The following is a 25303-nucleotide window of genomic DNA, read 5'->3' on the forward strand; positions in this document are numbered from 1 at the left end:
GGAAGTGCATTTTATAGAAAAGTCAAAGAGGAACTGAGGGAGGCAGAGCCTGGAGCTGGGGACTCACGACAGCGACAGCCTAAGAAAGCACTCCGGACTGCCTCCGGGGCTGGCCCTTCGCCTCAAAGGTTGCTCCATGCAACCCTGAAGTCACTGGCTGGCCTGTCACGGGGCTCATGAGGTCACCCCGATGAGGACAGCACCTCAGGCTGGAGGCTAGGATGGTAAGAGCTTTTCCTTGTTCTTTGAGGCATTTGCCGAATCTTCGAATCGGAAACCAGTGCTTGACCTGGTGATTTTGAAATGTTTAAGTAGTTTCTGCTTCTGGGACACAAATGTTAGTCTTTACATTTTTTTGTTAGGTCTTTTCCAGTTATTGCTAAACTTAAAGATCGATGTGATCTGTGTCTACACTTGGTGGAGTGTTTGTCAAAATTGAAAGAGTTTGCTTCAAACTCCAACCCAGATGTTGTGTTTTCAAACCTTTGCCTAAGAGGCAGGAAGGTCTTCGGTAACTGTAGAAGAGCTAACTAAATGCGGCCAAGAGAATGGCGTCCATCACACTGTGAACTGTGCTGTCACCAGCGGATTCTAGTAGGCATGTGAAGCTGGAGATGTGGCCTCATGCTGTACGCTGGCACATGGCCTCTGAGAAGGGTTGCAGCCACTCTGAAAGCTCTCATTCTGGGGGCTCAGAGGGTATTTTTAGATGAGGCTTGTCCCTATGAATGAGGAAGTCTGGCAGATGCCTCTTCCGGTTGCTTTTTTTTTTGTCTTTTCAGCTTTCTCCCAGTGTAGTATAGAGACCGCTCTTGCAAAACTTTACTCTCTCAGGACAATGGAGGGAAAAGCCATTCTCAAAGTACCGGGTAGCAGCTGCAGAGTGAGATGTGAAAGGCCTCTGTACCACCGAGTTGTGTGTTTCACACACATCTGCCGTGACCCTGCACACAATCAACAGTGGGAGGGGGGAAAGGAAGTCTGAGCAAGAATAGGTTGTGTGTCAGAGGACGGAGCCGACATCATGGGGTCTATTTCCCCACCAAAGAGAAAAGTCTAGCACATGTGGGTTTTATATGTTGAAGTCACTTCTTTCAGTCATGGGACGTCAAATTTCATTTTATAGAGGGTTTGCACTGGCTTTGTGAAAATCAAAACAAATCAAATTATCATAGTACGTATAGCCTTGTTATATACTGTTAGCTCGCTCCTGTTGTCACTTGGCCTTACATCTGACAGAAGGCATTCTCTGAGGTTCACAGACCACCTTTGGGACTTTAAGCTTTTTCCAGAGAGTCTTAAGAAGTCTACTGCATGCACAGACTGACGAATCAAAACCATCTTGCTTGTGAGTCTGGGCTTTGATGGCAACCTGGCCTTTCATTTAGAAAGCTGATGTGGTTTGGCTCACACGCTGATTAAAGTGGCACTCCTCAAAGAGGGCAGATGGCCCAGGTCTCCAGGCTGGCAGTCGTTGATGTTGTTTAGTGAGAATTGTCACTTCTGAGTGTGGCAGCTGGGTATGCGATTGTGCAGCAGTGAAGAAGAAAGCCAAGGCCTCATATACACAGGCTGGGGATTCACGACTGATGGTATCCCTGACCCTTCCTAACATTTTACTGTTTTGTTTTTCTTCAAACGGCAACCCCCCCCCCCACCCCGCGTATATCAGGAGGTATCTTCCCATGTGTACTCAGGCACTCCAAGGGCCTCTTGAATTTGAATTGCTGATAGGAATTGAATAGGCTGTGAAGTTTCTGAGATTTACAGGCAGGGAAACAGCAGTCTGGTCTTTAGAAACCTCAAGTTCTACTTCTGCTGGGTACCTCAGACATACACACACACACACACACACACACACACACACTGGGAAGAATTTATCCGGAAATTACAGAAAAAAAATGATGTGCTCTGTGTCCACTAGGTGAGACTTCTCCTTTATGTGGGCCAGATTCAGAAGGATTAATGACCAACCTCAAGCCAGAACTGAGAAGCACAACTTTCCATCCACAGACTCTCTTGAGGGGGAACCAATTATCACTGAGCCTCTGGTTTCCTCAGGGAGCTGGATGGATGATGCCCTTCTGGGTCTTCCTGGGTCCTTGACTTCCATTCAGGCTCTAATAGGATCCCCCCAACTTCAGGAGAAATATTCATTTTTCTGTGTACCAAATATTTCAAGCATACAGTGAAATTCAAATAAGAATTAAGCTGGGATGCAGGTGTCTTCCCTAAGAATTTCCAAATATTAACAGTTTTCAGTTTTCAGTTGGCTTTGCTTACTTGTGTGATGTTGGGGTGGAACCCAGGTACACAGCAGCGCACGATTGACCAGTGACCTCCTCCCTCAGCCCTAGGTTTATTTGAGTAAAACTCAACTGGTCCCATGGAACAGTCTCCCTATTCTCACTTCAGCTTTCCATTGCCACCCAGTGCAGCTGTTGTCTAAAGGCAATGAGCATCATTCACACTTTATTAGATGACTTTAAAGAATAAGTCTACTGTGTGCTTTAAAAATGTCTGTAAGTGGTATCACACTGTCCTTGTGCCTTTATACAAACTGCTTTTAATCTTTAGCATCTTGAGAACTTTTTTTGTTCGCACATAATCCCGTTCACTTGTTTCTGACAGACATATTTTGCTCCACTGGAAGACCATACCACAATTTATGTGTTAGTTTATTAATGGAGAGATCTTGTTTGTACTGAACATTCTTGTACATGAATGAGAGTTTCTCTAAATATACACTCTACAGTACAGTGGCTCTTAGTTTAAAGGACAAGTAACACTTCTATTGTGCTGTGAACATAAAATACATGGAAGATTTTGAAGTCTTAGAATGAAAAAAGAACGTAAAGTGGCTCAATAAAAAATTTTTGTACTAACTGGGTGTGGTGGTTGCATGCCTGCAGCTTCAGCACGTGGTAGACTGAGGCAGGAGGATTGCCAAGAGTTAAATACCAACATGGGCCATATAGCGAGTGCCAGGTCAACCAGAGCTAATAAAGTCCCTGTCAAAAGAAAAAGAAAAAGAAAAAAAAAAAATCATTACCTGTTAAAATTACAAACTTTTGGTTTTGTTGCACTAAAATACAGTATTAAAATCAGTAATGCTCCTCTTTGATACTTTTAAATGTAACTACTAGAAAATTTTAAATTACATCTACAGTTTACTTATATTTCTGCTGGAGAAGTCTCCCCTAGAACAGGACTCAGTAACTGTCATCTCCGGCTAAGAAAGTTTTATTGGAAAGCTTCCCCACTCTTTTTCAGTGGCAGTGGCCGTTTTCCTGACACTCCAGCCGAGGTGAGCAGTCACAGCCCATATGGTCACAAAGCCTCAAGCACCCACCGACTTACTGTTCAAGGAAAACTGGTGGCTGACTGAATTCTGGAGTAGCTTTGTAAAAGCCCAGGACCACATCAAAACTGTCTAATATTTGTTTTCCAACACACATAAACATGCACCTGAAACAAAAGTTTTCTAAAATAAACTTTCACAAAGACTCGCTGTATATATTTTCTAGTTATTTCTACTTTGATGAAATGAGCTATTTGGCTAGTAAACTTTTATGGCCACTAGAATGATTTAGCCACCCATTCTCTGCTAGTGATTTCAATAACATCTCTTAAGGATAAGTGGCCTCAAGGTGGACACTGGGTTATACTGGATTAATTTTCAGGATGCGTTAAATCAGTGGTGGTGGCAGCGGCATCGGTGGGGGTGGTGCTAGTGGTGTGTGTGTGTGTTTGTGTGTGTGTGTCTCTGTACTAATCTATGGTCCCACAAACAATATAACTCCCATTCTCCTGCCTCTTTAAACAATGGCTGTTATTGCTTGTCCTGCTGGATAAAGTGAGAGCTTATTTCATTTGCAGCCTTTTTACTTAGTGAGGTTGACCATCTTTTTGTGTGTTGAATAACTTCTCCAGTCTTCTTTTATGAATTGTTTGTTCATCTATATCACCTTAAGATGTTTTAAAACTTATTATTGTACATGTGCATGGGCATGTGCTTGCCATTGTACACTAGGGCACTTTTTGGGAGTCAGTTTTCTCCTTTTACCTTGTGAGTTCCAGGAATCGAACTCAGGTCTCCAGCCTTGGCTGCACTCACCCTACCCTCTGAGCTATTCTGCAGTCCTCTACTGCCTTGTACAAAATAGAGTCATCGGTGGCTTTGGCCTTCTTTGGCTATTCTGGACACTGATTTTTTTTTTTTTTTTTTTATGGTACGTGAGGGTTGCAAATATGTAGTTTGGTCACCCCAGGGTTCACCTTCTCACTTTCTATCTCTATGGTGCCTTCCATGATGCAGAAGTTTGAAATTTTCAAAATTTCATTGAAATTTATTCAACCTTTCCTCTACATTTAATTTTCTTTTCTTATTTAAGTTATATCTACTTGCCCAAGATTAGAAACACTTTCTTCATATCTTGGTCCTATGATTACCAGAACTCACTGTTTAATAATGTCACTACTATTTTAAAAAATGACATCAGATAATTAAAAAAGAAAAAAAAGACTCAGTTCATCTTGTACTTCTAATTTAATATTTACAAAAAGAGATGAAAGAGAGATTGTGAGCTAGCCTGTAAATGGATATAAATGAAATTCCTGAATCACATAACAAAATTTAGCAATGGGTGATAAGTTATAAGTTAAAAAGTGTCTGCCAGAGCCCACAACATGCCTATGCTTTGTATTGATGCCCTCTTGGTCCTGATTTGTATTGAAACATCATTCTTGCTTCTGCTTTTGAATGGAGATCCCTCTGTGCATCCAATACACAAGAGCTCCTTTTTTTTTGGTGCACCTGCCATGTGTGTGTTCACACTTGAGCATATTTGTGAGTCTCTTAGATTTGTTTATTTATACACATCTCATCAAGTGTTTCCTCAGTGTGTGGAGTGGGCACCATGCCAGCTCAGGAATCAGGGCGCTAAAGAAAAGAAGTTTCTCCCTTAGTGATTAGTGATTCTCTTTCTCTCTCTCTCTCTCTCTCTCTCTCTCTCTCTCTCTCTCTCTCTCTCTCTCTCTCTCTCTCTCTGTGTGTGTGTGTGTGTGTCTGTCTGTCTCTCTGTCTCTCTGTATTTTGCTCTTTCTCAATATATGAGTGAATAAATGTGTGTGTGTGTGTGTGTGTCTGTCTGTCTGTCTCTCTTTCTCAACATATGAGTGAATAAATGTATTTGTGTGTCTATCTGTCTGTCTGCCTGCCCTCCTGCCTTCCTGTCTGTCTGTCTACAGGTGCATGAGCAGACTTAATCATGGGAAGGCCTGAGGAGATCAGGTATCTTTCTCCATTGCTCTCTGCCTTATCCCCTCAAAACAGAGTCTCTCACTGAAACAGAAGCTCACCCCTTCTGCTAGGCTGGATAGCCAGGAAGCTCCCAGGATCTACCTGTCTCTGCCTCCCACAGCTCCCTCTGGCTTTCTATGTAGGTGATAGAATCTGAACTCAAGTCCTCATGCTTATGGACCTAGTGCTCTTACCACAGAGCTATCTCCCTCACCCCTGAGTGTCTAGGTCTGGGGACTGGGCAAATCTAGAGACTACTTTGGAGTAAAACTGCTCTCACTCCACCTTTCCTCCTTCACTGAGTTGTCCTTATGGGAGCTTCATCTGGTGACTTCTGAGAAAGCCATCATAGTGACTAAATACTTGAGAAAACCAACCCTAAGGAGGACAAGGTTCAGTCTGTGATGACTTAGATCCATTGTTTCTAGGTCTGGGCCAAGACACAGCAGTATGGTTGGTACCAGGATGCAGAGCAATGCTTCTCGCTTTATGGTGGCCTGGGGGAAAGAACTAGGGACAAAACAAACCTTTCGAAGGCATGTCCCCTATGACCTGCTTCCTCCAACCAGGCTTTAGCTTCTAAAAGTCTCATTGCCTCCCCAAATCCCATTAAGATCTGAATTTACAAATGTATTCACCCATCCATGATGTCAGAGACCCCATCATGCAGTCACCTCCCAAAGTCCCCACCTTTGTACTCTGCTGCTGAGAGGGCCAAAGCCTTCAACATACAAGCTTTGGAGGCTGATTACAATCTAGAAGTGTAATGCCATTGCTGAAAGATCTGATTAAGACAAAAGTATTGTTAATCTTGCTTAAAGATCATCACTCCCATAGTGTGAAGGGGGTTGTTGTTTTCATCTTTTATTTCTTGGTCTTGTTTTGTTTCCCAGATCCTGACAATGGCTCTAAAATGTTACAATTTACTCAGAGCAATATTGTCATGGTCACTTAATGTTTGGAGGCTTTAAAACAGCATTAATGTGGCTCTCAAGAGTGGAAATAGCACGATTTCTGAAGAGCATTTTCTATGTTGGCAAACAAGCTTTCTCTTTTGTACTAAAAACAAGAGAATCCAGCCACAAAGATTCACCTCTGAGTTCCTGACTGTAAGGTCATGGACTTTAAGCGAGGCAGTTCTGCTGCCTGAATACCACACTGAATGGTTCCTACAGCAGGTACTGCACTGTGGGCTTTCTGTAGTGAGACAAAGACGCCATCAAGGAGTGTCAGGCAAATGGGGATTATCACCAACAGGGAAGGAGCTGCACTGGCTCTGTGGGTGTGTCTCATTGCAAGGCAAAAATGTCAGATGACAAGTGAGTACTCATCTGTGTCTTGGAAAGAAGGAAAGAGAGGTCAGTGACAGGAACACTCTGCCTGCTACTGGTGCGCTTATTCTGAGGCAAGGCCTTTGTTCTTCTTGTTGGTGTTCTCTGATAGGCTGGTGCTGCTATCTAAGTGATAGAACAAATCATTTATAGGAAGCCAAAGGGCAGGCTTGGCTTAAGGGTTAATTTGGTTCTGTTTAAGCATTTCACTGGAAATCAGGTTAAATTTTAAATGAAACTTTTCCTTGGGTCCAAGGAGCAATCTAGGATGCTGGAGCCACGGGCAGTAGGGTACGGGGGTGGGGATGGGGGGGGGGATAGGGGGTTGCGGGGACAAGAATGCTCATGGTTTTAGCCCTAGTTTGCAATTCAGTCCAGGGCTTGCAGAAACCATCCAATTTTGGCAGCTCCGTCTCCATGCGCCATCAGACAGTGGACTGGTGGAGGCTGTTTCCGTTCTTTTCCTTCTCAGCCAATTTCACCAAATATAGTATCTAATATATTAATATAATGATATGAAGGCAGCTCCTCCCAAGGCAGGACTTCGGTGTTTTTCTGTACTCATTGACTCATCTCCTGGCTCCTCTCAGGAAATGCTTACCATTTGTGTGCATAAGAACCCCTGTTCTTGCTGCCCAAAATTAGGTTTTTTTTTTTTTTTTAAACTTCCTGGTGTTAGCAGGCTTTTGGGAGCATGGGGAAGGGGATGATCAATCAGCAGGGTCTCTCTGGGGAAAGCAACTGAATCATGACCATTGTTTGTTTCCTCTCCAGGCACCTGTTGAAGATGAACAAGAGCAGCTCTGACTTGGAAAAAGTGAGCCAGAGTTCTGCAGAAAGCCTCAGCCCGTCCTTCAGAGGGGCCCACGTCAGCTTCACCACGGGCTCCACGGACAGCCTCACCTCAGACTCCAGGACCTGCAGCGATGGAGGTAACCAACCAGCCCTTGACAAACAGTCTTACATTCTAAGGAGGCTGCAAACCAGACCTCAGTCAGCTACCAGGATTTGGAAAGGCACTGCTTTGTTCAGGAAGTTGACTCTTACCCAGGGGCTGGTCAAGTTTATTCCCTCAAAAATACATGACAAGCTACCTCATTATATGTTAGACCTGTCCAGCCTTGGTGACAGGGCAGAAGGAAGCTATAACCAAACATATGTTGCGAGTCTACTAGATGGTGCTGTTGATGAAATGTTTGCTATGCAAGTGTGAAACCCTGAGTTTAGATCCCCAGCGCTGGGCCATATACACACATCATACACACTCACAATCACACACACACACACACACACACACACACACACACACACACACACACCGTATTGGAAGGCCCCTGATTCTCTAAGTAACAACTTGGCTACATATAGTTCTTCCTGTCCACCGGTGTCCCTGGAACCTCAGATGTCTTGGTGTCTCATTTACATGCATACACACGCGTGCATACAAGTATACAATATATTTACATAAATGTTTATTAACTAAAGCTCGAAGGCGTTGTATGGCCATTGTCTATCCCTATTCTATATTAACCATTGAAGCGATAATATGTGGATATGTCCTGTTGGGCACTTTCCTAAAAAGGAGCTCAAGGTTTTCCGCACTTGTGGATTTGGTGGTAGTGCTTATGACCTTTCACCCCTTGGGCATGCTCTGTGTGTCCTCTCTTGCTCTTCTAGGCTGCCTTAGCACCTCTGCTGGTGTGACTTCCTCCTTTTCTGGAAGTACTTTTTCTCAAGGGGCATTTTTGAGGTAGAGGATCCATGGCACATTTCTGTCGGTGAATGTGGATTATAAATTTGCTAATGAGAAACCTCCGTTAGTGCGCACTCAAAAACAGGAAACTATTCATCTTATTTAGGGGAAATGTAGCAAAAACACGATTGTCTTTTTCTGCAGCTCTTCTGGACTCCTATCTCCTTCCTTTTCCCATCCTAAACTCCATGAGGCAGATTATTCCCGAAAGCTTGGGTATCTGAGCCACGCCCCCACGCCATCCAGCTCCAGTGCACTCGCTTAGCCACGCCCCCACGCCATCCAGCTCCAGTGCACTCGCTTGGGAACCCTGGCCAGTTCTAAGAGGGCCATGAACACCACGCCCCTCAAGAGAACCAGACTGAAGTGCTTCACCATAAATCTCTTCTCAGAGCTGGGAAAGATAAGATTAAAACATGGATGACACATGGGCAGATGGGGTAAGACAGGAAAGTCAGATTGTCCTGGAATATGAGAGTTTATAAAGGGTTCTAGAATGAACGTTGAGGGAGGACTCCAGAACTCGTTTTTTGAGAAGATGGGTGTTTGGTTCTTGTCTACAGTGTGATTAAGAATGGAGATGTATCTCTATAGTTGTGTGGAGAGCAATGATGAACTCCGGTGTCCTCTATTTGACCACTCACCCTTGGTGGGGAGGCTTGGTGGCACTCAGAGGAAGGGGAAGCAAGCTACCTGGATGAGACCTGATAGGCTGTGATCATATGGTGGGGGCGGAGGTCCCTTCCGTCACAGGCCTAGGGGAGAGGAATAGGGTGAAAGGGGGAAGGAAAGGAGCGGGGAACAGATACAAGTGAGGGGACAGCGATTGAGATGTAATCTGAATAAATTATTTAAGTTAAAAAAAAAAAAAGAAGAAGGATGTAGGAGCAGAGAAGCAAAGGATTTTTCAGGTGCTAAAACAACCCAGAGGAGCCAAGGGCACAAGGAAGCAGTACACACTGGGAAATCAAGAGTCACTTGATGAGCTGTTCTGGGTATAGATTAGGGGGAAAGACAACGTCCTGCACAAATCAGGTGTTCAGTGGCCAAGAACCTCAAAATTTAGGTTCCACCAATCAACAAGGTATGTAGACCTCCCCTCACCCCACCCCACCCCTCTCTCTCTCCTTGCTGCGGTCTCATTTGGGTCTGAATCAGGGCTAAGCTTTGAAACTGACAAGAGAAATCCTTCCTTCGGCTTCCTGCCATGGATCAGGTCTACTTGCTTTTGGGTTGTTTGTTTGTTTGTTTTTGAAGACCGGGTTTCTCTGTGTAGCCTTGCCTGTCCTGGACTTGCTTTGTAGACCAGGCTGGCCTCGAACACCTAGACCCTTTGCCTCCCAATTGCTGGGATTTAAGGCATGCAACACCCCATCCCCATCCTCTCCCTTCTGGCACTTTCAGGCTCTTACAAAACCCTCATCCTCCAGGCCCCAAAGTTATCTGCTTTCATCTTGTAACTGAGCCACTTGTGCGTCTTGACTTTTTGACATTTAGAACAGACACTGAGGCTGTGAGTCAGAAGACGAGGCATCCATTCAAGCTGAAGTTGTGTGAAAGGAGGCTCAGTGTCAGCCTCGCCGGTGTCTTACGGAAAGCCAGAAGAAACCATTGAATTGTGCATTTATCTGCAGCAAGAACTCCCTGGGGAAGCCGTGCATAGCTCCCTGGTGATTTGCATCCCTGATGTGGCCTGAGTTGAGGAAAAAATCACCCCAGAGTCCATCACAGCCATAGTTTATGTAAAGTTGCCAGGAATTTATCAAGGTTGGTGGCCGAAGTTAGAGATCTGCTGTCCAGGTTTAATAGCAGAAGAAACATTTAAATTGCATAAGGATATAAGGCCTGGTGGTGGCTCATACTTTTAATCCTAGCAGTTGGAGGCAGAGGCAGGCAGATCTCTAAATTCAAGGCCAAGCCTGGTCTACAGATCAGGTTCCAGACAGCCAGGGCTTGTCTCAAAAACACCACTCCAACAACAAAGAGAATATAGTTCAAACCTGTGAAACTTTAAAAGTAGGAGTTTATCTAAATTTTTAAAGTAACAAAAGTGGTATTTTTAATATCTTTGTAAAACTTTCCACTTTATACCTTTATCAGCTCTCATATCCCTTCTAGTCCATCTGTTAGGATGTTTTGTCTGTGGGAGCAGTTTCTTAGGCAGAGAGTCTTGAGTAAAGGACAAAGCCATCTATCTCAGCAGTTGTTTGGGTTGTGTTTGGTTCTGGAAGGACAAATGCCGTTGTCAAGTTGGGTCTGTTGTAGAGAATGGTTGGGTAGTTGTGACGGTGAAGTCATAGGCTAAAATGCAAAAGCATTAGGAGTGCAAAGTCATCTGTAGCCATGTGCTTGGTAATCCAGGCCAGCCTAGCCTATAAGAGACGCTGACTCAAAAACAACTACAACAAAACAAAAGACAAATAAACACAGACTTATCGTTATATTAAGACAGTTTCCCTCTTTGACTTGACTGAGTGACTCAACAGACGAAGGTTAGAATTTGCTGTTTATCAGAAGCCAACCAGCACCCGCAACACAACAGAGCAAAGAGCTCTAACCATACAGTGCACATAGAAGCTCACCCGATACGAGAGGTGGAACTGCACTGCTGGCTCTTATTTTATAGCTAGGAAGCCAGAGTTAGAGCAATGTCACTAAATACTGTGGCATTAGTAGCTTGTTTTTCTCCACAATAATGCCAATTTTTAAAAATATACACGTGTGTGTGGGGGTGTGTTTATATACGTGCTCTGTCATTCACTTGATAGATGTTTGGTACAAACTATGTGCTGGGTACAATTGCAGAAGCTGAACACCCTGAAATAAGTACTCAGTCACTTTCTTCATGGGGTACACATGCAATAAGTGCTGTGGAGGAAGAGGGAGGCAGGAAAGGGATGGGGAAGGGTAGGAATGCCTGTCAAGGAGAAAGACAGGAAGTCCCCAAAGATTACACTGCAGTCAGAAAGAGTGACAGCCTGACCTTCAGCAGGCACTTGTTCCCCTTTTCACAATCACCTCCAGCTCTGCAAAGAAGAGGTCATACTTTTCAAAAAGATCCGCAAAAAGGCAGCCGCAACTGTCTACCTAAATTTAACATGTGCCCTATTAGACAGGTTTATTAGATTGCTTGATCTTAAATCCATAGGTTCAGTACAATACATTATCTAAGTCACTTGTCCTAACACGTGTTGGTAATCCATCAAGAATTGAGTCAGAGAGTCTTTCCCAAATGATGCTGAAGGACGGAGGTATATCCCAAAGGAAAATATACTTCATTTAAATGATCTCAGTAAATCTAGGTGCAGTGGCACACATCTTTAGTCCCAGCACTCCGGAGGCAGAGATGGGGATCTTTGTGAGTTCGAGGCTAGCCTGGTCTACAAAATGAGTCCAGGTCAGCCAGTGTCTATTACACAGCAAAGTCCTGTCTCAACAAAAAACAAAAACAAAAACAAAAGCAAAATAAATAGATAATTAGTCTCAGCATCCTGAATTCCTGTGCCAGCAAAGAGGCTTCATCTTAAACTGTTTTCTTTATACAGAGTTTTAAGCTATTGCTTCAGTAAGCTCATATGCATCGATGATTAAATATCAAACAATGCAGAGAACTATGCATTGAAAAGTCGCTCACCTGACACTCCATCCCAGGGCCCACTGCCACTTTGAACACTTTTTTTTCTACATTATTATGAATCAATGTGTCATAAAATTCAGTTATATGCATTTTTTTTGTACTTGAAGTCTTTCAAGTCAGAACCTTTAGTGTACCTCAGTTTTTAAAGTCACTGTCTATTTTTTTTTCATTGCTAGCCACCAGGTGAATATATAATTAGGTTGCTGTGTTAAAAATCTAAAGTGGGATCCTGAGACACATACTGGGGAGATTTGTTTTGCATATCTATCTGCGAGACAAATTCTTAAAAAAAAAAATAGAATTGCTGTGGTTAAATGTAGATGTATTTCAAATAGTTGTCCTAAATTTGTCCTCTAAAAATGACCGCTTACCTGTCTCCCAACAACATAGGAGAAAGGATTTGAGTGAAGTTTTAATGTAAGGCCCTGAGAAGAAAACCGTTACTGGTTGTGTCACCGCAAATGGTTCACTGTCCCCAATCTCAGAGGCGTGGCTGGGCTTGGGCTGGCAGAGAATGCATAGCGACTGTCTTCCAAACTGAGACCTGTGCCTCTCTCTCCATGCAAACCACATTTTGTGGCCTTGCTTGTTGCTTGCTGGGATGTTGGAATGGTCTGGAGAGATTTCTCACATAGGCCACATTTTCCATAGAGCTGCAGAATGCTAATAGCATGCTTCCAATTGGAGCCATATTTATTATCCTCCTGGAAAGGCAAGGCATTCCTTGAAAGAAAGAAAGAAAGAAAGAAAGAAAGAAAGAAAGAAAGAAAGAAAGAAAGAAAGAAAAGTCTCTGCTCAGGCCCTTTATTTTTCCATGTGATATCAATCCTCGTTGGATTCTGGAACCAGGAGAAGTTGCACAACTTCCCTCTGGGAAATGGTGAGGCTGGAGACGGCCTGAGCCCCTCCCTTACCCATTGATTGGCAAAAACCTCCCAGATTGCCTCTTCCTATGTGACATGACACGGTGCCTGCACAGGTGCCTGCACAGGTAGCTTGGCTGCACTTTCCTCAACTCTAATGAGGGGCTCAAATGGCTGCAGGGTCTAGGCGGAGTTTTCTCCATCTGATTTGCTTCTGATGTCTTACCCTTGGTAGGTACTTAAGAAATATGAACTGGTGAGTGGACAAATATTTCAAGCTGTTTGCTTAGCAAGTCTCAATCCCTAGACTATTCCAAGTTTTTCATACACACACACACACACACACACACACACACACACACACACAAACCCAATTGGCTTTGTTTTACTTATAGTTGGGGGCGGTAGGTAACACGGATGTGCAGAGCTTGGAGGTCTCATTAGGACTGTGCCTTCTGCATCCATGGCTGCTCCAGCCTAGCTACAGAGAACTAAACAACACTCACTCATATGGCTCAAAACACGGCTGACCACTTCCTCTGTAAACCCAGCTCTCTGCAAACCCAGCTGTAGAGATGGTGGAAGTAAGTACCTATTAAAACCCAGCAAGAAGAGAAGAGTCTATCATAAGGTAGAACTCACGCTGCCGCATTTGAACTTTTGCCCTGCATTCTAAAGTAGGGACTAACCTGTTTTTCCCAGCCACTGAAATCCTGACTTCTTCTTTGCTTTCTAAATATAAAGACACCAAACTAGTATACATCCTCCCTCCCTCCCTCCCTCCCTCCGCCTTTGTGAGATCCACCCAGAATGCCACGGAAACGCTCCTTGCCAGAGGAGCTTTCTCTTGTCAGAAGTACACTCGCTGAAAGGGATGCTGGGGTGCTCATTGCTGAGTGTGTTGTGTGTGGAGCTGGCGACTGGAAGGAAAACTTGGGAAATGGTGTTCAGAACCTCTTAGTTCACATGTGAAGTTGCTCAGCTGAGAATGGAGCCCAAGCCCAGAGTGCTTGCCTAGTTCTCAGAAAAATTCCCCGGCCTTTCCTACCCTTCAGTGTAAGCCAGAATTTGGAGATGGTGGTCCAATGCCATGATGTGGTAGGATTAGTTTCATGCGTCATTGAATTTGAGTCTTTCTGGCCGTTGGCCAAAGCCATTCAGGATTTCGTTTTAGGCAGATTTTCCTGGACTGATGGTTTGCCTGTGAACTGTGACAGCGTCTTGGGTGTCAGGGTGCGTTTGTCCTCTTCCGGCTTTGCTGGGTGTAGACCATAGCAGCTGCTGAGAAGAGTAACTTAGGCAACTCAGCATCTATAGATGCTGTCTGTTCAGGGCAGTGTGGAAGAATGGGTTGTGTGAGAAAGAATCAAGAAAATGTCAGGATCGGTGGCCTCTCTCCTCCCTGGGGTGACAGTGCTTTAGCGTCCATTTCAGAGCAGCCCAAGTATATTTACAATGGAGAGGTTATAGAACCCTGAGGTGTCTGCAGCTCCACCATGGGGCCTTCTCACCGTGTGTGGTTTTATACCTGGTTGCACGGGTATAGACATGTGTACACATGTGCACATGTGTGAAAAGGTTAAAAAACAAAAACAAAAAACACCTCAAGTATCAACCACATGTTGTTGTTGCTACTGCTGCTGCTGTTGTAGGTTTAAAGCACAGTCTCATTGACCTGAAACTGACCTAGTAGCCTAAATGGGGAAAGCCCTAGAAAACCTGCCTGTCTCCCCTTCTCAACACCAGTGATGGTATTTCAAGCTTGTACCACCATGCCTTTCTTTTTTACATGGGTTCCAGAGTTTAACTTCAGCCCTCTTTACCACCTAAGCTATCTCTCTAGGCCTGTTTTTATTTTTTTAAAAATGAAAATATGTGTATACATAATGCCCACTTGGAAACATGAAGTCCACACTTCAAGTGAGCCACCAATCACTGATAAGCCTTCTGGGCTTGGGGAGTCAGTCTCACAGGGCAGATGTCATGCCCCTGGATTTTTCTAGCCAGTATATGAGGAAGCAATCCCCTTCCTTCCCCCATTTCTCCTGCTAGAATGGAGAGGAAGAGGATGAACCATAAACTTTGTCCAGATTACTGACCCACTCCATGGGAGCTGAGCCACTTCCCTGGGGAGCATGAGACAGGAGACCGAGGACTCCAGACCTGCTGAGCCTGCTAAACACTAACTATCCTAGACATGGAAAGCCTGCTGGTCCCCACTGTGCCACTACTGCTTTTTATTTACCCAAAGCCTCCTGGGAGGAACATAAATCATTCACTTAGCCTTGTTAGTAAGAACCCCCAACACCCCCACCTCACTGAGCCTGCTCGCCTTTAGCTAAGTGGGGCCAGGTGGGAAGGACAGCTGCTGTGATCCTGAACAGCTGTGTGATAAACCAGGAAGCAAGAGCAAAGGCCACTGCAGGCTAGGAGAGGGCCAGGAGAACAGAATGCCATACCCTACGTCTACTATTTGGTTTCCTTTTCTTTTATCTTTCGGTAGGAGCCTCATGTAGCACGGGATAGCTTTGAACTCAATACATAGCCGAAGATGATTTTGAATTTTTGATCCTCTGATTTCTAAAACTTCTATAGACTTGCCTTTCTCTAACATCAGAAAGGTGTTTATAAATGCCCGAAGAACTGCACACTAAAACGCTGAGGTCTGAACTGGAGAGATAGCACAGTCATTAAAGTATTTGTCATGCTGTGCAAGTGTGAAAGCCTGAGTTCTAGAACTCATGTTACACACACACACACACACACACACACACACACACACACACACACACCAGGTGTAATGACATCATCTATAATCCCAGTGCCATAGAAAGAGAGATAGGTTTGTCCCTAGAACTTCCTGGCCAGTTTACTAGCCTAATGGGTGATTCTCCTGCCAGTTCAGAGACCCACTCTCAAAATGTAGGGTAGATGGCACCCGAGAAATGACATCCAAAGTTGACCTTTGGCTTTCACGTCCATGTGCACACACGTGTCCTTGTGTATTCATATATAAACACACATGTGCACACATCACAGAAACACATATAAAGAATGAGGAAGAATCACAGTATTTTACTCTGGTAAGTAAGATTTTCTTAAACCTGGCTTTTTAAAAAAGTGGACTCGAGCTATGTGCATTCAAGTTTACTGTTGGGAAGCTTTAGGCTGTCCTACGTGTTTATCAAGAGATGGCTAGTTAAATTATGATATTTACCTGTGGTAAAATATTATAACACTGATATTTAGAAGAATGAAGAAGGTGGAATCTCTCCCAGCTGTGAAAGAAAAGGCAGCAGTCCAAAGAATGGACACTATTTGCTCCAATGCATGCAAATTTCCTTGGGTTATTAGAACATCTCAGGAGAGATTGCTGGCTGAGAAGTCTGCTGATGAAAGGTGCTTAGTGCTAAGCACAAGTACACAACTGTCCGTGTGCACCGCTCATGCTGTTCACGGTGCACACACCATCTAAGGAAACAGGAAAGAAATGCACAATTTAAAAAAAAAAAATCCCGCAGCACCTGGACCAGTGGCATTGATCTCTAGCCTGATGATTTCTCCTCTTTTTTTTTTTCTAGGTCCATCATATGAACCTGCCCACTCACCCACCGTCAGTGGGAAAAAGCTCTTTGCTCCTGTCCCTTTCCCATCAGGCTCCACGGAGGATGTGTCCCCGAGTGGTCCTGCGCAGCCTCCTCCTCTGCCCCAGAAAAAGATAGTGAGCCGGGCAGCCTCTTCCCCTGACGGCTTCTTCTGGACCCAAGGTTCTCCGAAACCACGGACAACAAGTCCCAAGCTGAACCTAAGCCACTCAGAAACCAATGTTTGTGCCCACGACGAGCCTCCTTTTGGCTACTCCTTGAACTCCGGGAACCATTCTCACCAAGTCTTCTCCTCGTCTGAGCCTTTGGAGAAAGCTTTCAAAAGCAGTGGCCCCTGGGCCCCAGCTCTGGGGCTGGCAGGCAGCAAAGGTGGCTGTGGCAGCCCCAGTCTACAGTGCAAAGCGGCCACCTCCACCTCGTCTTCCCAGCTCAGTGTGTCCAGCCAGGCCTCCTCCGGCAGCACCCAGCTGCAGCTGCACAGCCTGCTGAGTAGCATCAGCAGCAAGGAGGGCACCTATGCCAAGCTTGGGGGCCTCTACACACAGTCCCTGGCCCGCCTAGTGACCAAGTGTGAAGACCTCTTCATGGGCGGCCAGAAAAAGGAACTGCGCTTCAACGAAAATAACTGGTCACTCTTCAAGCTGACATGCAACAAGCCTTGTTGTGACTCAGGAGACGCCATTTACTACTGCGCCACCTGCTCTGAGGACCCTGGCAGCACCTACGCTGTGAAAGTAGGTATCACCCCGCTTCCCGTCTGTGGTCTGACTAGCTGGTGCTGGAGAGTCACTCTACACCTCCAGGCTTCCTTTTATACCTGGTACTTGGTGATCTCACTCTCTGCCAGGCCCTAGGAAGTAGCGCCATAAGATTTCTAGATGTGATCTGTGCTCTTCTGGTTTCGGTCCAGTTGCAACAGGAAAAAAATGGCTTTTAGTGGCCCAGAGTTCATTCAAATATTCAGCAGGTTTTTCCGCTGTGCTAGGTATTTCACAGAGATCTGAAGATAAGAGATGTGAATATGAGGTTCCTTTATAGAGCTTATAATCCAATTTGGGGACAAAGTGGACCATTAAGATAGATGCCTGTTCTTTGAGTGATGGAGGCTGGAACATTAGACTTAGGCATTGTCCTGAACAGTGTAGGTGATGACATCACTTGCTCAGTATTTACTGTTACAGTTAGATTCTGTGCCATTGTGGTGAATCGTACTTGAGGTTTTACCTTTGAAGAAGCTCGCGGCACCACCAGAAAAGACAGATGAGAGCCCTAATGAGTATATTCAAGGGAGCTGTGTACACCTAGAAGCCACCCCTCTGTAAAGACAGTACAGGGACAACTACTAGGCTGCTCCATGCAGTTGATGAATCAGCCTCACAAAAGGCTTGGATCAGGTTATGGCCAAGAGAGTAGGCACTGGTAGCAAGAAAATACTTCCAGGCTTGGTGATCCCAGCTGCTCCTGAGGCAGAAGTAAGAGAGGGCCAACGTTCACAGCCTGCCTACGCTACCCTATGAGCTCAAGGCCAGTCTGGGTAAGCCAGCAAGCTCAGTAGTAAATCACTTGCTTAGCATACCTGAGGCCTGCCTGATTTAATCACCAATGCCACTGAAAGGAAGAGAGAGGAGGGAGAGGAGGGGAGGAAGAAGGCAGCTGTCCCTAGGAGTTTCTATGTTAAGAGCTCTTGGATTTCATTGTCACTTCGTGTCTGAAGCCAGAAGCTACGTTCTGGGTAAGTACAATTTTGTGCCCCCACCTCCAACCGAAGTTAAAAGAAGAAAACGGTCCATAGTTTCCTTTTATATTAGCTACAGTATAATTATTTATACTGTAGCTATATCCCAAAATACCCATTAAAAGTTGCAAATATGGCAAGTTGAAAATGCATTGAACAGTCTACCTGACCGCCAGCCAGCCCGGTGGCTCAGCTGTCATGGAGTGCCCATTGTGACTAGAAACGCTCTACACTGGCCCCACGAGCATCTCAAGGTGCTTGTGTCTTGCCAGCCCAGGAAAGAGCACCTTTGAAAGACAATTGCTACCAAGTTTGTATTGCCGCCTTTGCAGCAGTATAACATAGAGAAGGCAGTCACCTGTGTAACTGTTTGAAATTGGGGACCACTTAAAGGGGAGAGGGCGCCTGAGGAGAGCTGAATGCCCAGCTTGCTATGTGGACTTCCTGAGTGGAGAGGCTAGCATAAAGGAGAGTTTAGAAAGTTCTGTGAGTGTGGGAAATCGGTGTATGACTCGTCCTCCACCATGCTTCCCGGGGCTAAGCCTGGACGTCCCAGGCAGTCTTGAAGAAACTTAACTCAAAGCAAGTGATGAGATTTCATGACAAGGAGAGAGGGGAAGGCCCAGCACTGAGCTCAAACCTTGGGCAGAGAATCTTTCCCGGTCTACGAGTGATTGGGTCAAGTAGCTCGGGATCTAGAGCCAGTGTTTCCCAATACACAACACAGAGTTCAGCGTTCCCAGAGGATGGTTGACGCAAGCATTACTCCTTATTGCATTAGGAGTCTAAGCCAGGAGGGAAACCTAACGATAAGCCTTGATCTCCTGTGAAAAGGGTCCCAGAGGGTTTCCATTTGATGGTGCTGGAGAAGTGCGATTTCACTGAACCATGAGGGGGAAAAAAAAACCGAAGTTTGGGGGACAGCATCAACTACTCAGGATGCGGCACTATAATTAAGAAAGGCATTATTACTTTGTAAATGTGCCTGGTGTGGTGGTGGGGGGAGGGGAGCCGCGAGCGCCGTTTGCCACGTGCAGCTGTTCCACTTCATTAGCAGTGCAGTCTAGACGGAATACAGTCATCTGAGAGCCCACGGGAGGGGGAGCTGGGCTCCTTCCCAGCTGCCAACTGCGTGTGTGTCCCTGAGCTCAGTTCATCTCTGCATGTTAAGCAGGGAGCTGACACTCAAATCAAATGCAGCCTTGCTTCTGAACCCCAGGGAACAATAGCAGATAGGCAACTGCTTGCTCCCAACTCTGGAACCTCCGATCACAGGCTCACTGACCTGCTACATCAAGGCATAAACTAACCCTGATAGCCTGACTCCATGAATATGTGGCAGAAAGAGAAAAAAAAAAAAATCATGAGTTTGTGTGGGTTTTGAAGCCGTTTCTTAGGCATGTAGAGCTGCAGTTCAAAATTAGGAACCTATGCAGACTGAGTCTTTGGGCCTTTTTTTTTTCTTCCTCCTCCTCCCTCCCTCCCTTTCTCTCTTTCTTTTTTCCTTTCTTTGTTGTTGTTGTTTAACAGATATGACTTAGTCCCGATTTTCACCCATCAATGAGGCTCTGGTTCCAAGGCTTAAGACAAGACAAAGTCTGACGTTTGAGCAGAGCCCAAGGTCTTTGGAAAGTTCAGAGCTAACACCAAAGGCAGGATCCTTGGAAATGACAGGAGTGACAGAGGAGGGACATATCACGAAGATCCACGTCTTTATCTCAACTGTAGACGGGTCTTGGGATACTTCACCCAGGCCTAAGAGGGGGCCAGTTAGCTGTGCCTGGGGCAGCTCTCTCCAGTGGTGGTGGTGGCTGTGCTGTGGGGCCTTTCTGGAGGCCCTGCACACTGATTTTGTAATGCTTCCAGCTCAGTTACTATTTACCCAGCTCCTTCATTTACATCTCTGTGCAAAATGTCAGCGCTCTGGGCCCCTGTGTTTGCTGGGCTGGGGCCTTTTTATACCCTGAAGGAAAGGCAGCCTTGGAAGCCCTCGCCAGGTCCTGGCAGCTGCTCAGTTGGGGGGTTGTAAAGAACTTGCAAACCGGCTCTGGATACTCTGCCCCCCCCCCCCCGGAAATGTTTACAGACATAATGGCAAGAGCAGTCACCATAGCAACTCTGTCATTGCAGGCTCACCATGGGCCAGGCTTGGTGCCCAAAGCCATACCTGCATCATTTAAAGCTAATCCCTGGGGGAGCCAGCCACCACTGCCCCAGTTAAAGCATAGAGACAACAGAATGAGAGATAAATGCCACCCATCGTCAGCATCGTTGCTTCCTATTTGTAACAGAGTCCTGCCCACTGAAGTGTGTTTGTAACCTACTAATCAATACTCAAAGCATTTTCCCATCCTTTGTGGATGTGTGCAGGGCAGGGGGAGGTGAGAACGGCCTGGTGTGTGTGTGTGTGTGTGTGTGTGTGTGTGTGTGTGTGTGTTTACAGATGATAGGGTGTGGGGCTATGCTCCACGTATACTCTCTGCACCAATCAAAATGATGATATATATATATACAATATATATATGTGTATATATATTGTATATTGTATATTCAGTGTCTCTCTGTCTCTGTTGCTGTGCTCTTCACTGTGGGTGTTGTTCGTGAGTCTTGTGTTTAACACCCCCACCCCCAAGTATAATGCTAAAAGGACTGTTGGCGTTTGTAGCCAGGGAGCCCGTGATAAGCTTTACAGCAAAGATATGATTTATAGCATGAGCCCAATGTCAACAATATAGATTAAATACGGCCTCTCTATGCAGAATGTACACAAGACAAAGTCACATGGCCATCAGCTGTTGAAAAATACCGTGACCACTGAACCACTGAAACCACTGAAACCGTGCCCTGTATTTATTGGAGACTGGTTCCATATTTGCTAGTTCTGTGTCTGAAGCTCCTTTATAAAGCATAACTACTTCAGATAAGAATCTTTGTAACTTGTCAAAGGTTGCCCAGTTCATATTTAAGCCCGTCTTCTCTACACATTTGACTTAAAGAATCCGGTAAATAGTTTCCACTCAAAAGGCTCAGTATCCCCTCTGTACCAGCATCTAGTGCTTTGAGCTTTGTGGGATTTAAGAAGATAGTTTGTGAAAACCCCGTAGGCGGCACAGTGCCCCACACATGCGAGAGTCCTGTGTGTGTCTGCTGTAAGTTAGGAGGTGCCAGTGAAGGTCGTCCGCCTGCCCACTGAGAGCTTGGCACACACTGGTCAATCAGGGCGTATGTATAGGCAAGGCTTTTGTGAGGACCCATCCCCACAAATTTCCTTTCATCTAAAAATGTTCCAAGACCAAAGAAACCACTCAGCCAGTGGAAGAATTTGTTGTGCAAACCTCACAATATGAGTTAGAACCCAGTATGTGAAGGAGAGGACTGATTAGGGGAAGGTGTCTTTTGATACCCTGACCTCCACCACACTTCATGGCCCACACTCTCACACATCATCATCATCATAAAAATAAAACTGAAGGAAAGAAAAAAAAGGATAGCCTAAAGGAATGTCATTTAAAAGTAGTGTGGCGAGGTATGTTGCAAAGAACTCAGGGGCTGAAAGAACTCTTCGACATAGCTTCTGTGCTCTAAGTTGATATAGATAGATAGATAGATAGATAGATAGATAGATAGATAGATAGATAGATAGATAGTAGCTGGGAACAGTATATGTGACCGAACTTCAGAAAACTTTACCTAAAAGTCACAAACATGGTGCTTCATAAGTGACAGGGGGGAGAGGCCGGGGGGGGGGAGGTCAGTCCCCCGCTGCTGGTGTTTTCTAACCATAGATAGGAGATGCCTTTCGTGTCTAAACCCAGGCAGCACTGCATGAAAATCAGAGAACAGGAAAGACAGAGATACACAGGGAGAAGATCTTCAGTCCCTTCCCGGGTAAGACAAGGAGACTGGGGCCTAAGAGGATTTCTCCGAGCTGCTTTGAGGCTCTCCAGTTGAGTTGGGCTCCAGAAGTTGATTAGCTTTCCTCTGGCAGCTCACCCTCTCGGTAGAAGCAGAAGAGATGAGAGGATGGCTGTGTGGATTCCCCCAGGCACCCTCCCACGGGGGAGTTTGAGGTTGTCTGTCTCATTTATTCCTGCTCTCAGTTCTGAGGATGACACCCCCCCCCCCAAGCCCTGCGGGCTCCCTTTTCCCAGGAGAGCTCGAGGTTTTCTTCCAGCTGCAGTGGCTCTGGCTTAGAGCGGAGTACAGCTTCAGGCACCCTTCTGTGTGAGGCAGCCCTTAGGTCATTTCTTTTTCTTTTTCTTTCTTTTTTTTTTTTTAGATTTTCCAGCTTTTTTTATTAATTTATTCATATTACATCTCAATGGTTATTCCATCCCTTGTATCCTCCCATTCCTCCCTCCCTCCCATTTTCCCCTTACTCCCCTCCCCTATGACTGTGACTGAGGGGGACTTCCTCCCCCTGTATATGCTCATAGGGTATCAAGTCTCTTCTTGGTAGCCTGCTATCCTTCCTCTGAGTGCCACCAGGTCTTAGGTCATTTCATAGAGCAGGCATTATTTACCTGAAGCTAGGAAGGAAGGCAGCCTAAGAGTATATGACCAAGTCCTAAAGCTGTGGGAATAGCATGGTCCCTGATGTTCCCTGAGAGTGAGCATTCCCCATGGTGAAATGTCACCTACCTCTCACTGGAAAGGCTGGGGAGTCAGACTGAGTTCTATGGAAACTGGTCAGCTTTATGAAACTCCATCCTAATCAATCTGTGGACCAAGAGCCAAGTTTCTCTTGTTCCACAGTTTCCCTGAAGCACCACAGGTTTGAATTATTTTCTTCTGTGGACAACACTTCCAATGTGGATTCTCTCACCCCTCAGACAGGGTTTTTCTGTGTATAGCCTTGGCTGTCCTGGAACACACTCTGTAGACCAGGCTGGTCTTGAATGCTCAGAGATCCTCCCTCTGCCTCTGGAGTTGCTGGGATTTAAGGCATGCACCAACACAGCATGGTCTGGTGTGGATTCTTTAAAAAAAGAAAGAAAGAAAGAAAGAAAGAAAGAAAGAAAATACTGTTTCAGCATTCAGAGATGCTGTCATATAGTTCTTCCATATTTTTCTAAAATTTGTATGCTTTAGTACTAACTCTTTAGTCGTTGTAAGTCCATTTAAGTGATTTTTAATGTATGATGTGAGGTAAACATCTCTTGGTATAAGGATGCCAAATATCCGGGCATTTGTTTCACAGAACCACAGGTCCCACTCCTAACCTCGCCTTTCCTTCTCGCCGCAGATCTGCAAAACCCCGGAACCCAAATCAGCGTCGTACTGCAGCCCATCTGTGCCGGTGCACTTCAACATCCAGCAAGACTGCGGCCACTTTGTGGCCTCTGTGCCCTCCAGCATGCTCGCCTCCCCGGACACATCAAACAAGGACCCTGTGCCTGCCCCACCTTCACAACCCCCTGCCCAGGAGCAGGACTGTGTGGTAGTCATCACCCGGGAGGTGCCTCACCAGACTGCCTCTGACTTTGTGCGGAACTCAATCGCTAGCCATCGGGCAGAGCCTGAGGTTTACGAGCGGCGGGTGTGCTTCCTGCTTCTGCAGCTCTGCAACGGGCTGGAGCACCTGAAGGAGCATGGGATCATCCACCGGGACCTGTGTCTGGAGAACCTGCTGCTGGCGCATTGCAACCCCCAGGGCTCCCCAGGGCCCTCTGCTACTCCCACTGCTCCCACCACCACATCCCGCTGCCCTTCTGCCACGCCCATAAGCACCAACGCCTGCCAGGGAGGGCCTGGTGAGAAACACCTGCCCCGGCTCATCATCAGCAACTTTCTGAAAGCCAAGCAGAAGCCAGGCGGCACCACCAACCTGCAACAGAAGAAGAGCCACGCCCGGCTGGCCCCCGAGATCGTGTCTGCCTCCCAGTACCGCAAGTTTGATGAGTTCCAGACGGGCATCCTCATCTATGAGCTGCTCCACCAGCCCAACCCATTCGAGGTGCGAGCCCAGCTGCGGGAGCGCGACTATCGGCGGGAGGACCTACCCCCGCTGCCCACACTGTCCCTCTACTCCCCTGGCCTGCAGCAGCTAGCCCATCTGTTGCTGGAGGCTGACCCCATCAAGCGCATCCGTATAAGCGAGGCTAAGCGGGTGCTGCAGTGCTTGCTGTGGGGACCACGGCGGGAGCTGGTGGAGCAACCGTGCACCTCAGAGGACGTTTTGTGTAGCACTCTGCACAACTGGATCGACATGAAGCGAGCTCTGATGATGATGAAATTTGCTGAGAAAGCAGTAGACCGAAGACGGGGTGTGGAGCTGGAGGACTGGCTCTGCTGCCAGTACCTGGCCTCAGCAGAGCCGGGGGCTCTCTTGCAGTCCCTGAAGCTCCTGCAACTTCTCTGAGCCTCCATCCAGACAATTCTACTGCCGCCTTCCACTTCCCGCCCTATGCCCTAGGCTTGCCTGCATCCAGGTTACCCTGGGAAATGGTACAAATGACTGTCGTCCTTGGATGTAATATTTTTTATACATACATATATAATATAAATATAAAAGACTGAAGGTGGCATCGCACACCTGCCAGCCCCCGCTCCTCACAGAGTCCCCATCCCTCCGCTACCACCATCCCTGCAATTATGTACAGTCGAACTTCAAGCAAGGCCCTGACGACAGTTCCACCGATAGAATGAAGCGTGGACTCCTGACTCACTACTCGATCATGGGGTCTCCTTTTGTCAAACTGTTATTTAAAAACAAACAAACAAACCAAAAAACAAAAAAACAAAAAACAACCTCCACAATAAAAAAAAAAAAGTCTTACTTTTTTTTTTTTTTTTTTTTATTATTGAATCACAAGCAAAGCCCTTTTGCTTCCAAGCACTTGAGTGCACTAGAATCTTTCATGAGTAGAATCAATTTTCCACTACAGAGGAGGGGACTAGCTGGAGCTGCCCTTGTTCTTGTGCTTACAGGGTAGAGAAATACCTAGTGAGACCTGAGTGTGTTGGTATGCGTAAATGCTCTGTTTCTCTCCCCACACAACAGGATTCTTAGGTGAGATGGGGGGTGGGGGTGGGGGAGTGTTGAAATTTAACCCTGCTGCTCTAAACAAACCCATC

General features: G+C 46.0%; 1 protein-coding gene across 1 annotated transcript in view; it reads left to right on the top strand.

Annotated features, from left to right (window-relative positions):
- Window positions 1-24921, top strand: part of Prag1 (PEAK1 related, kinase-activating pseudokinase 1) — a 49528-nt gene extending 24607 nt beyond the window's left edge. Inside the window, exons 3-5 of the mRNA XM_051169548.1 lie at window positions 7408-7565; window positions 16468-17225; window positions 23472-24921. Coding sequence (XP_051025505.1) covers window positions 7408-7565; window positions 16468-17225; window positions 23472-24587 — 2032 coding nt within the window. The 3' untranslated portion in view covers window positions 24588-24921. The remainder of the gene's footprint in view (window positions 1-7407; window positions 7566-16467; window positions 17226-23471) is intronic.
- Window positions 24922-25303: the final 382 nt, after the last annotated feature.

This window comes from Acomys russatus, chromosome 27, assembly GCF_903995435.1.
Source record: "Acomys russatus chromosome 27, mAcoRus1.1, whole genome shotgun sequence".
Lineage (NCBI taxonomy): Eukaryota > Metazoa > Chordata > Mammalia > Rodentia > Muridae > Acomys > Acomys russatus.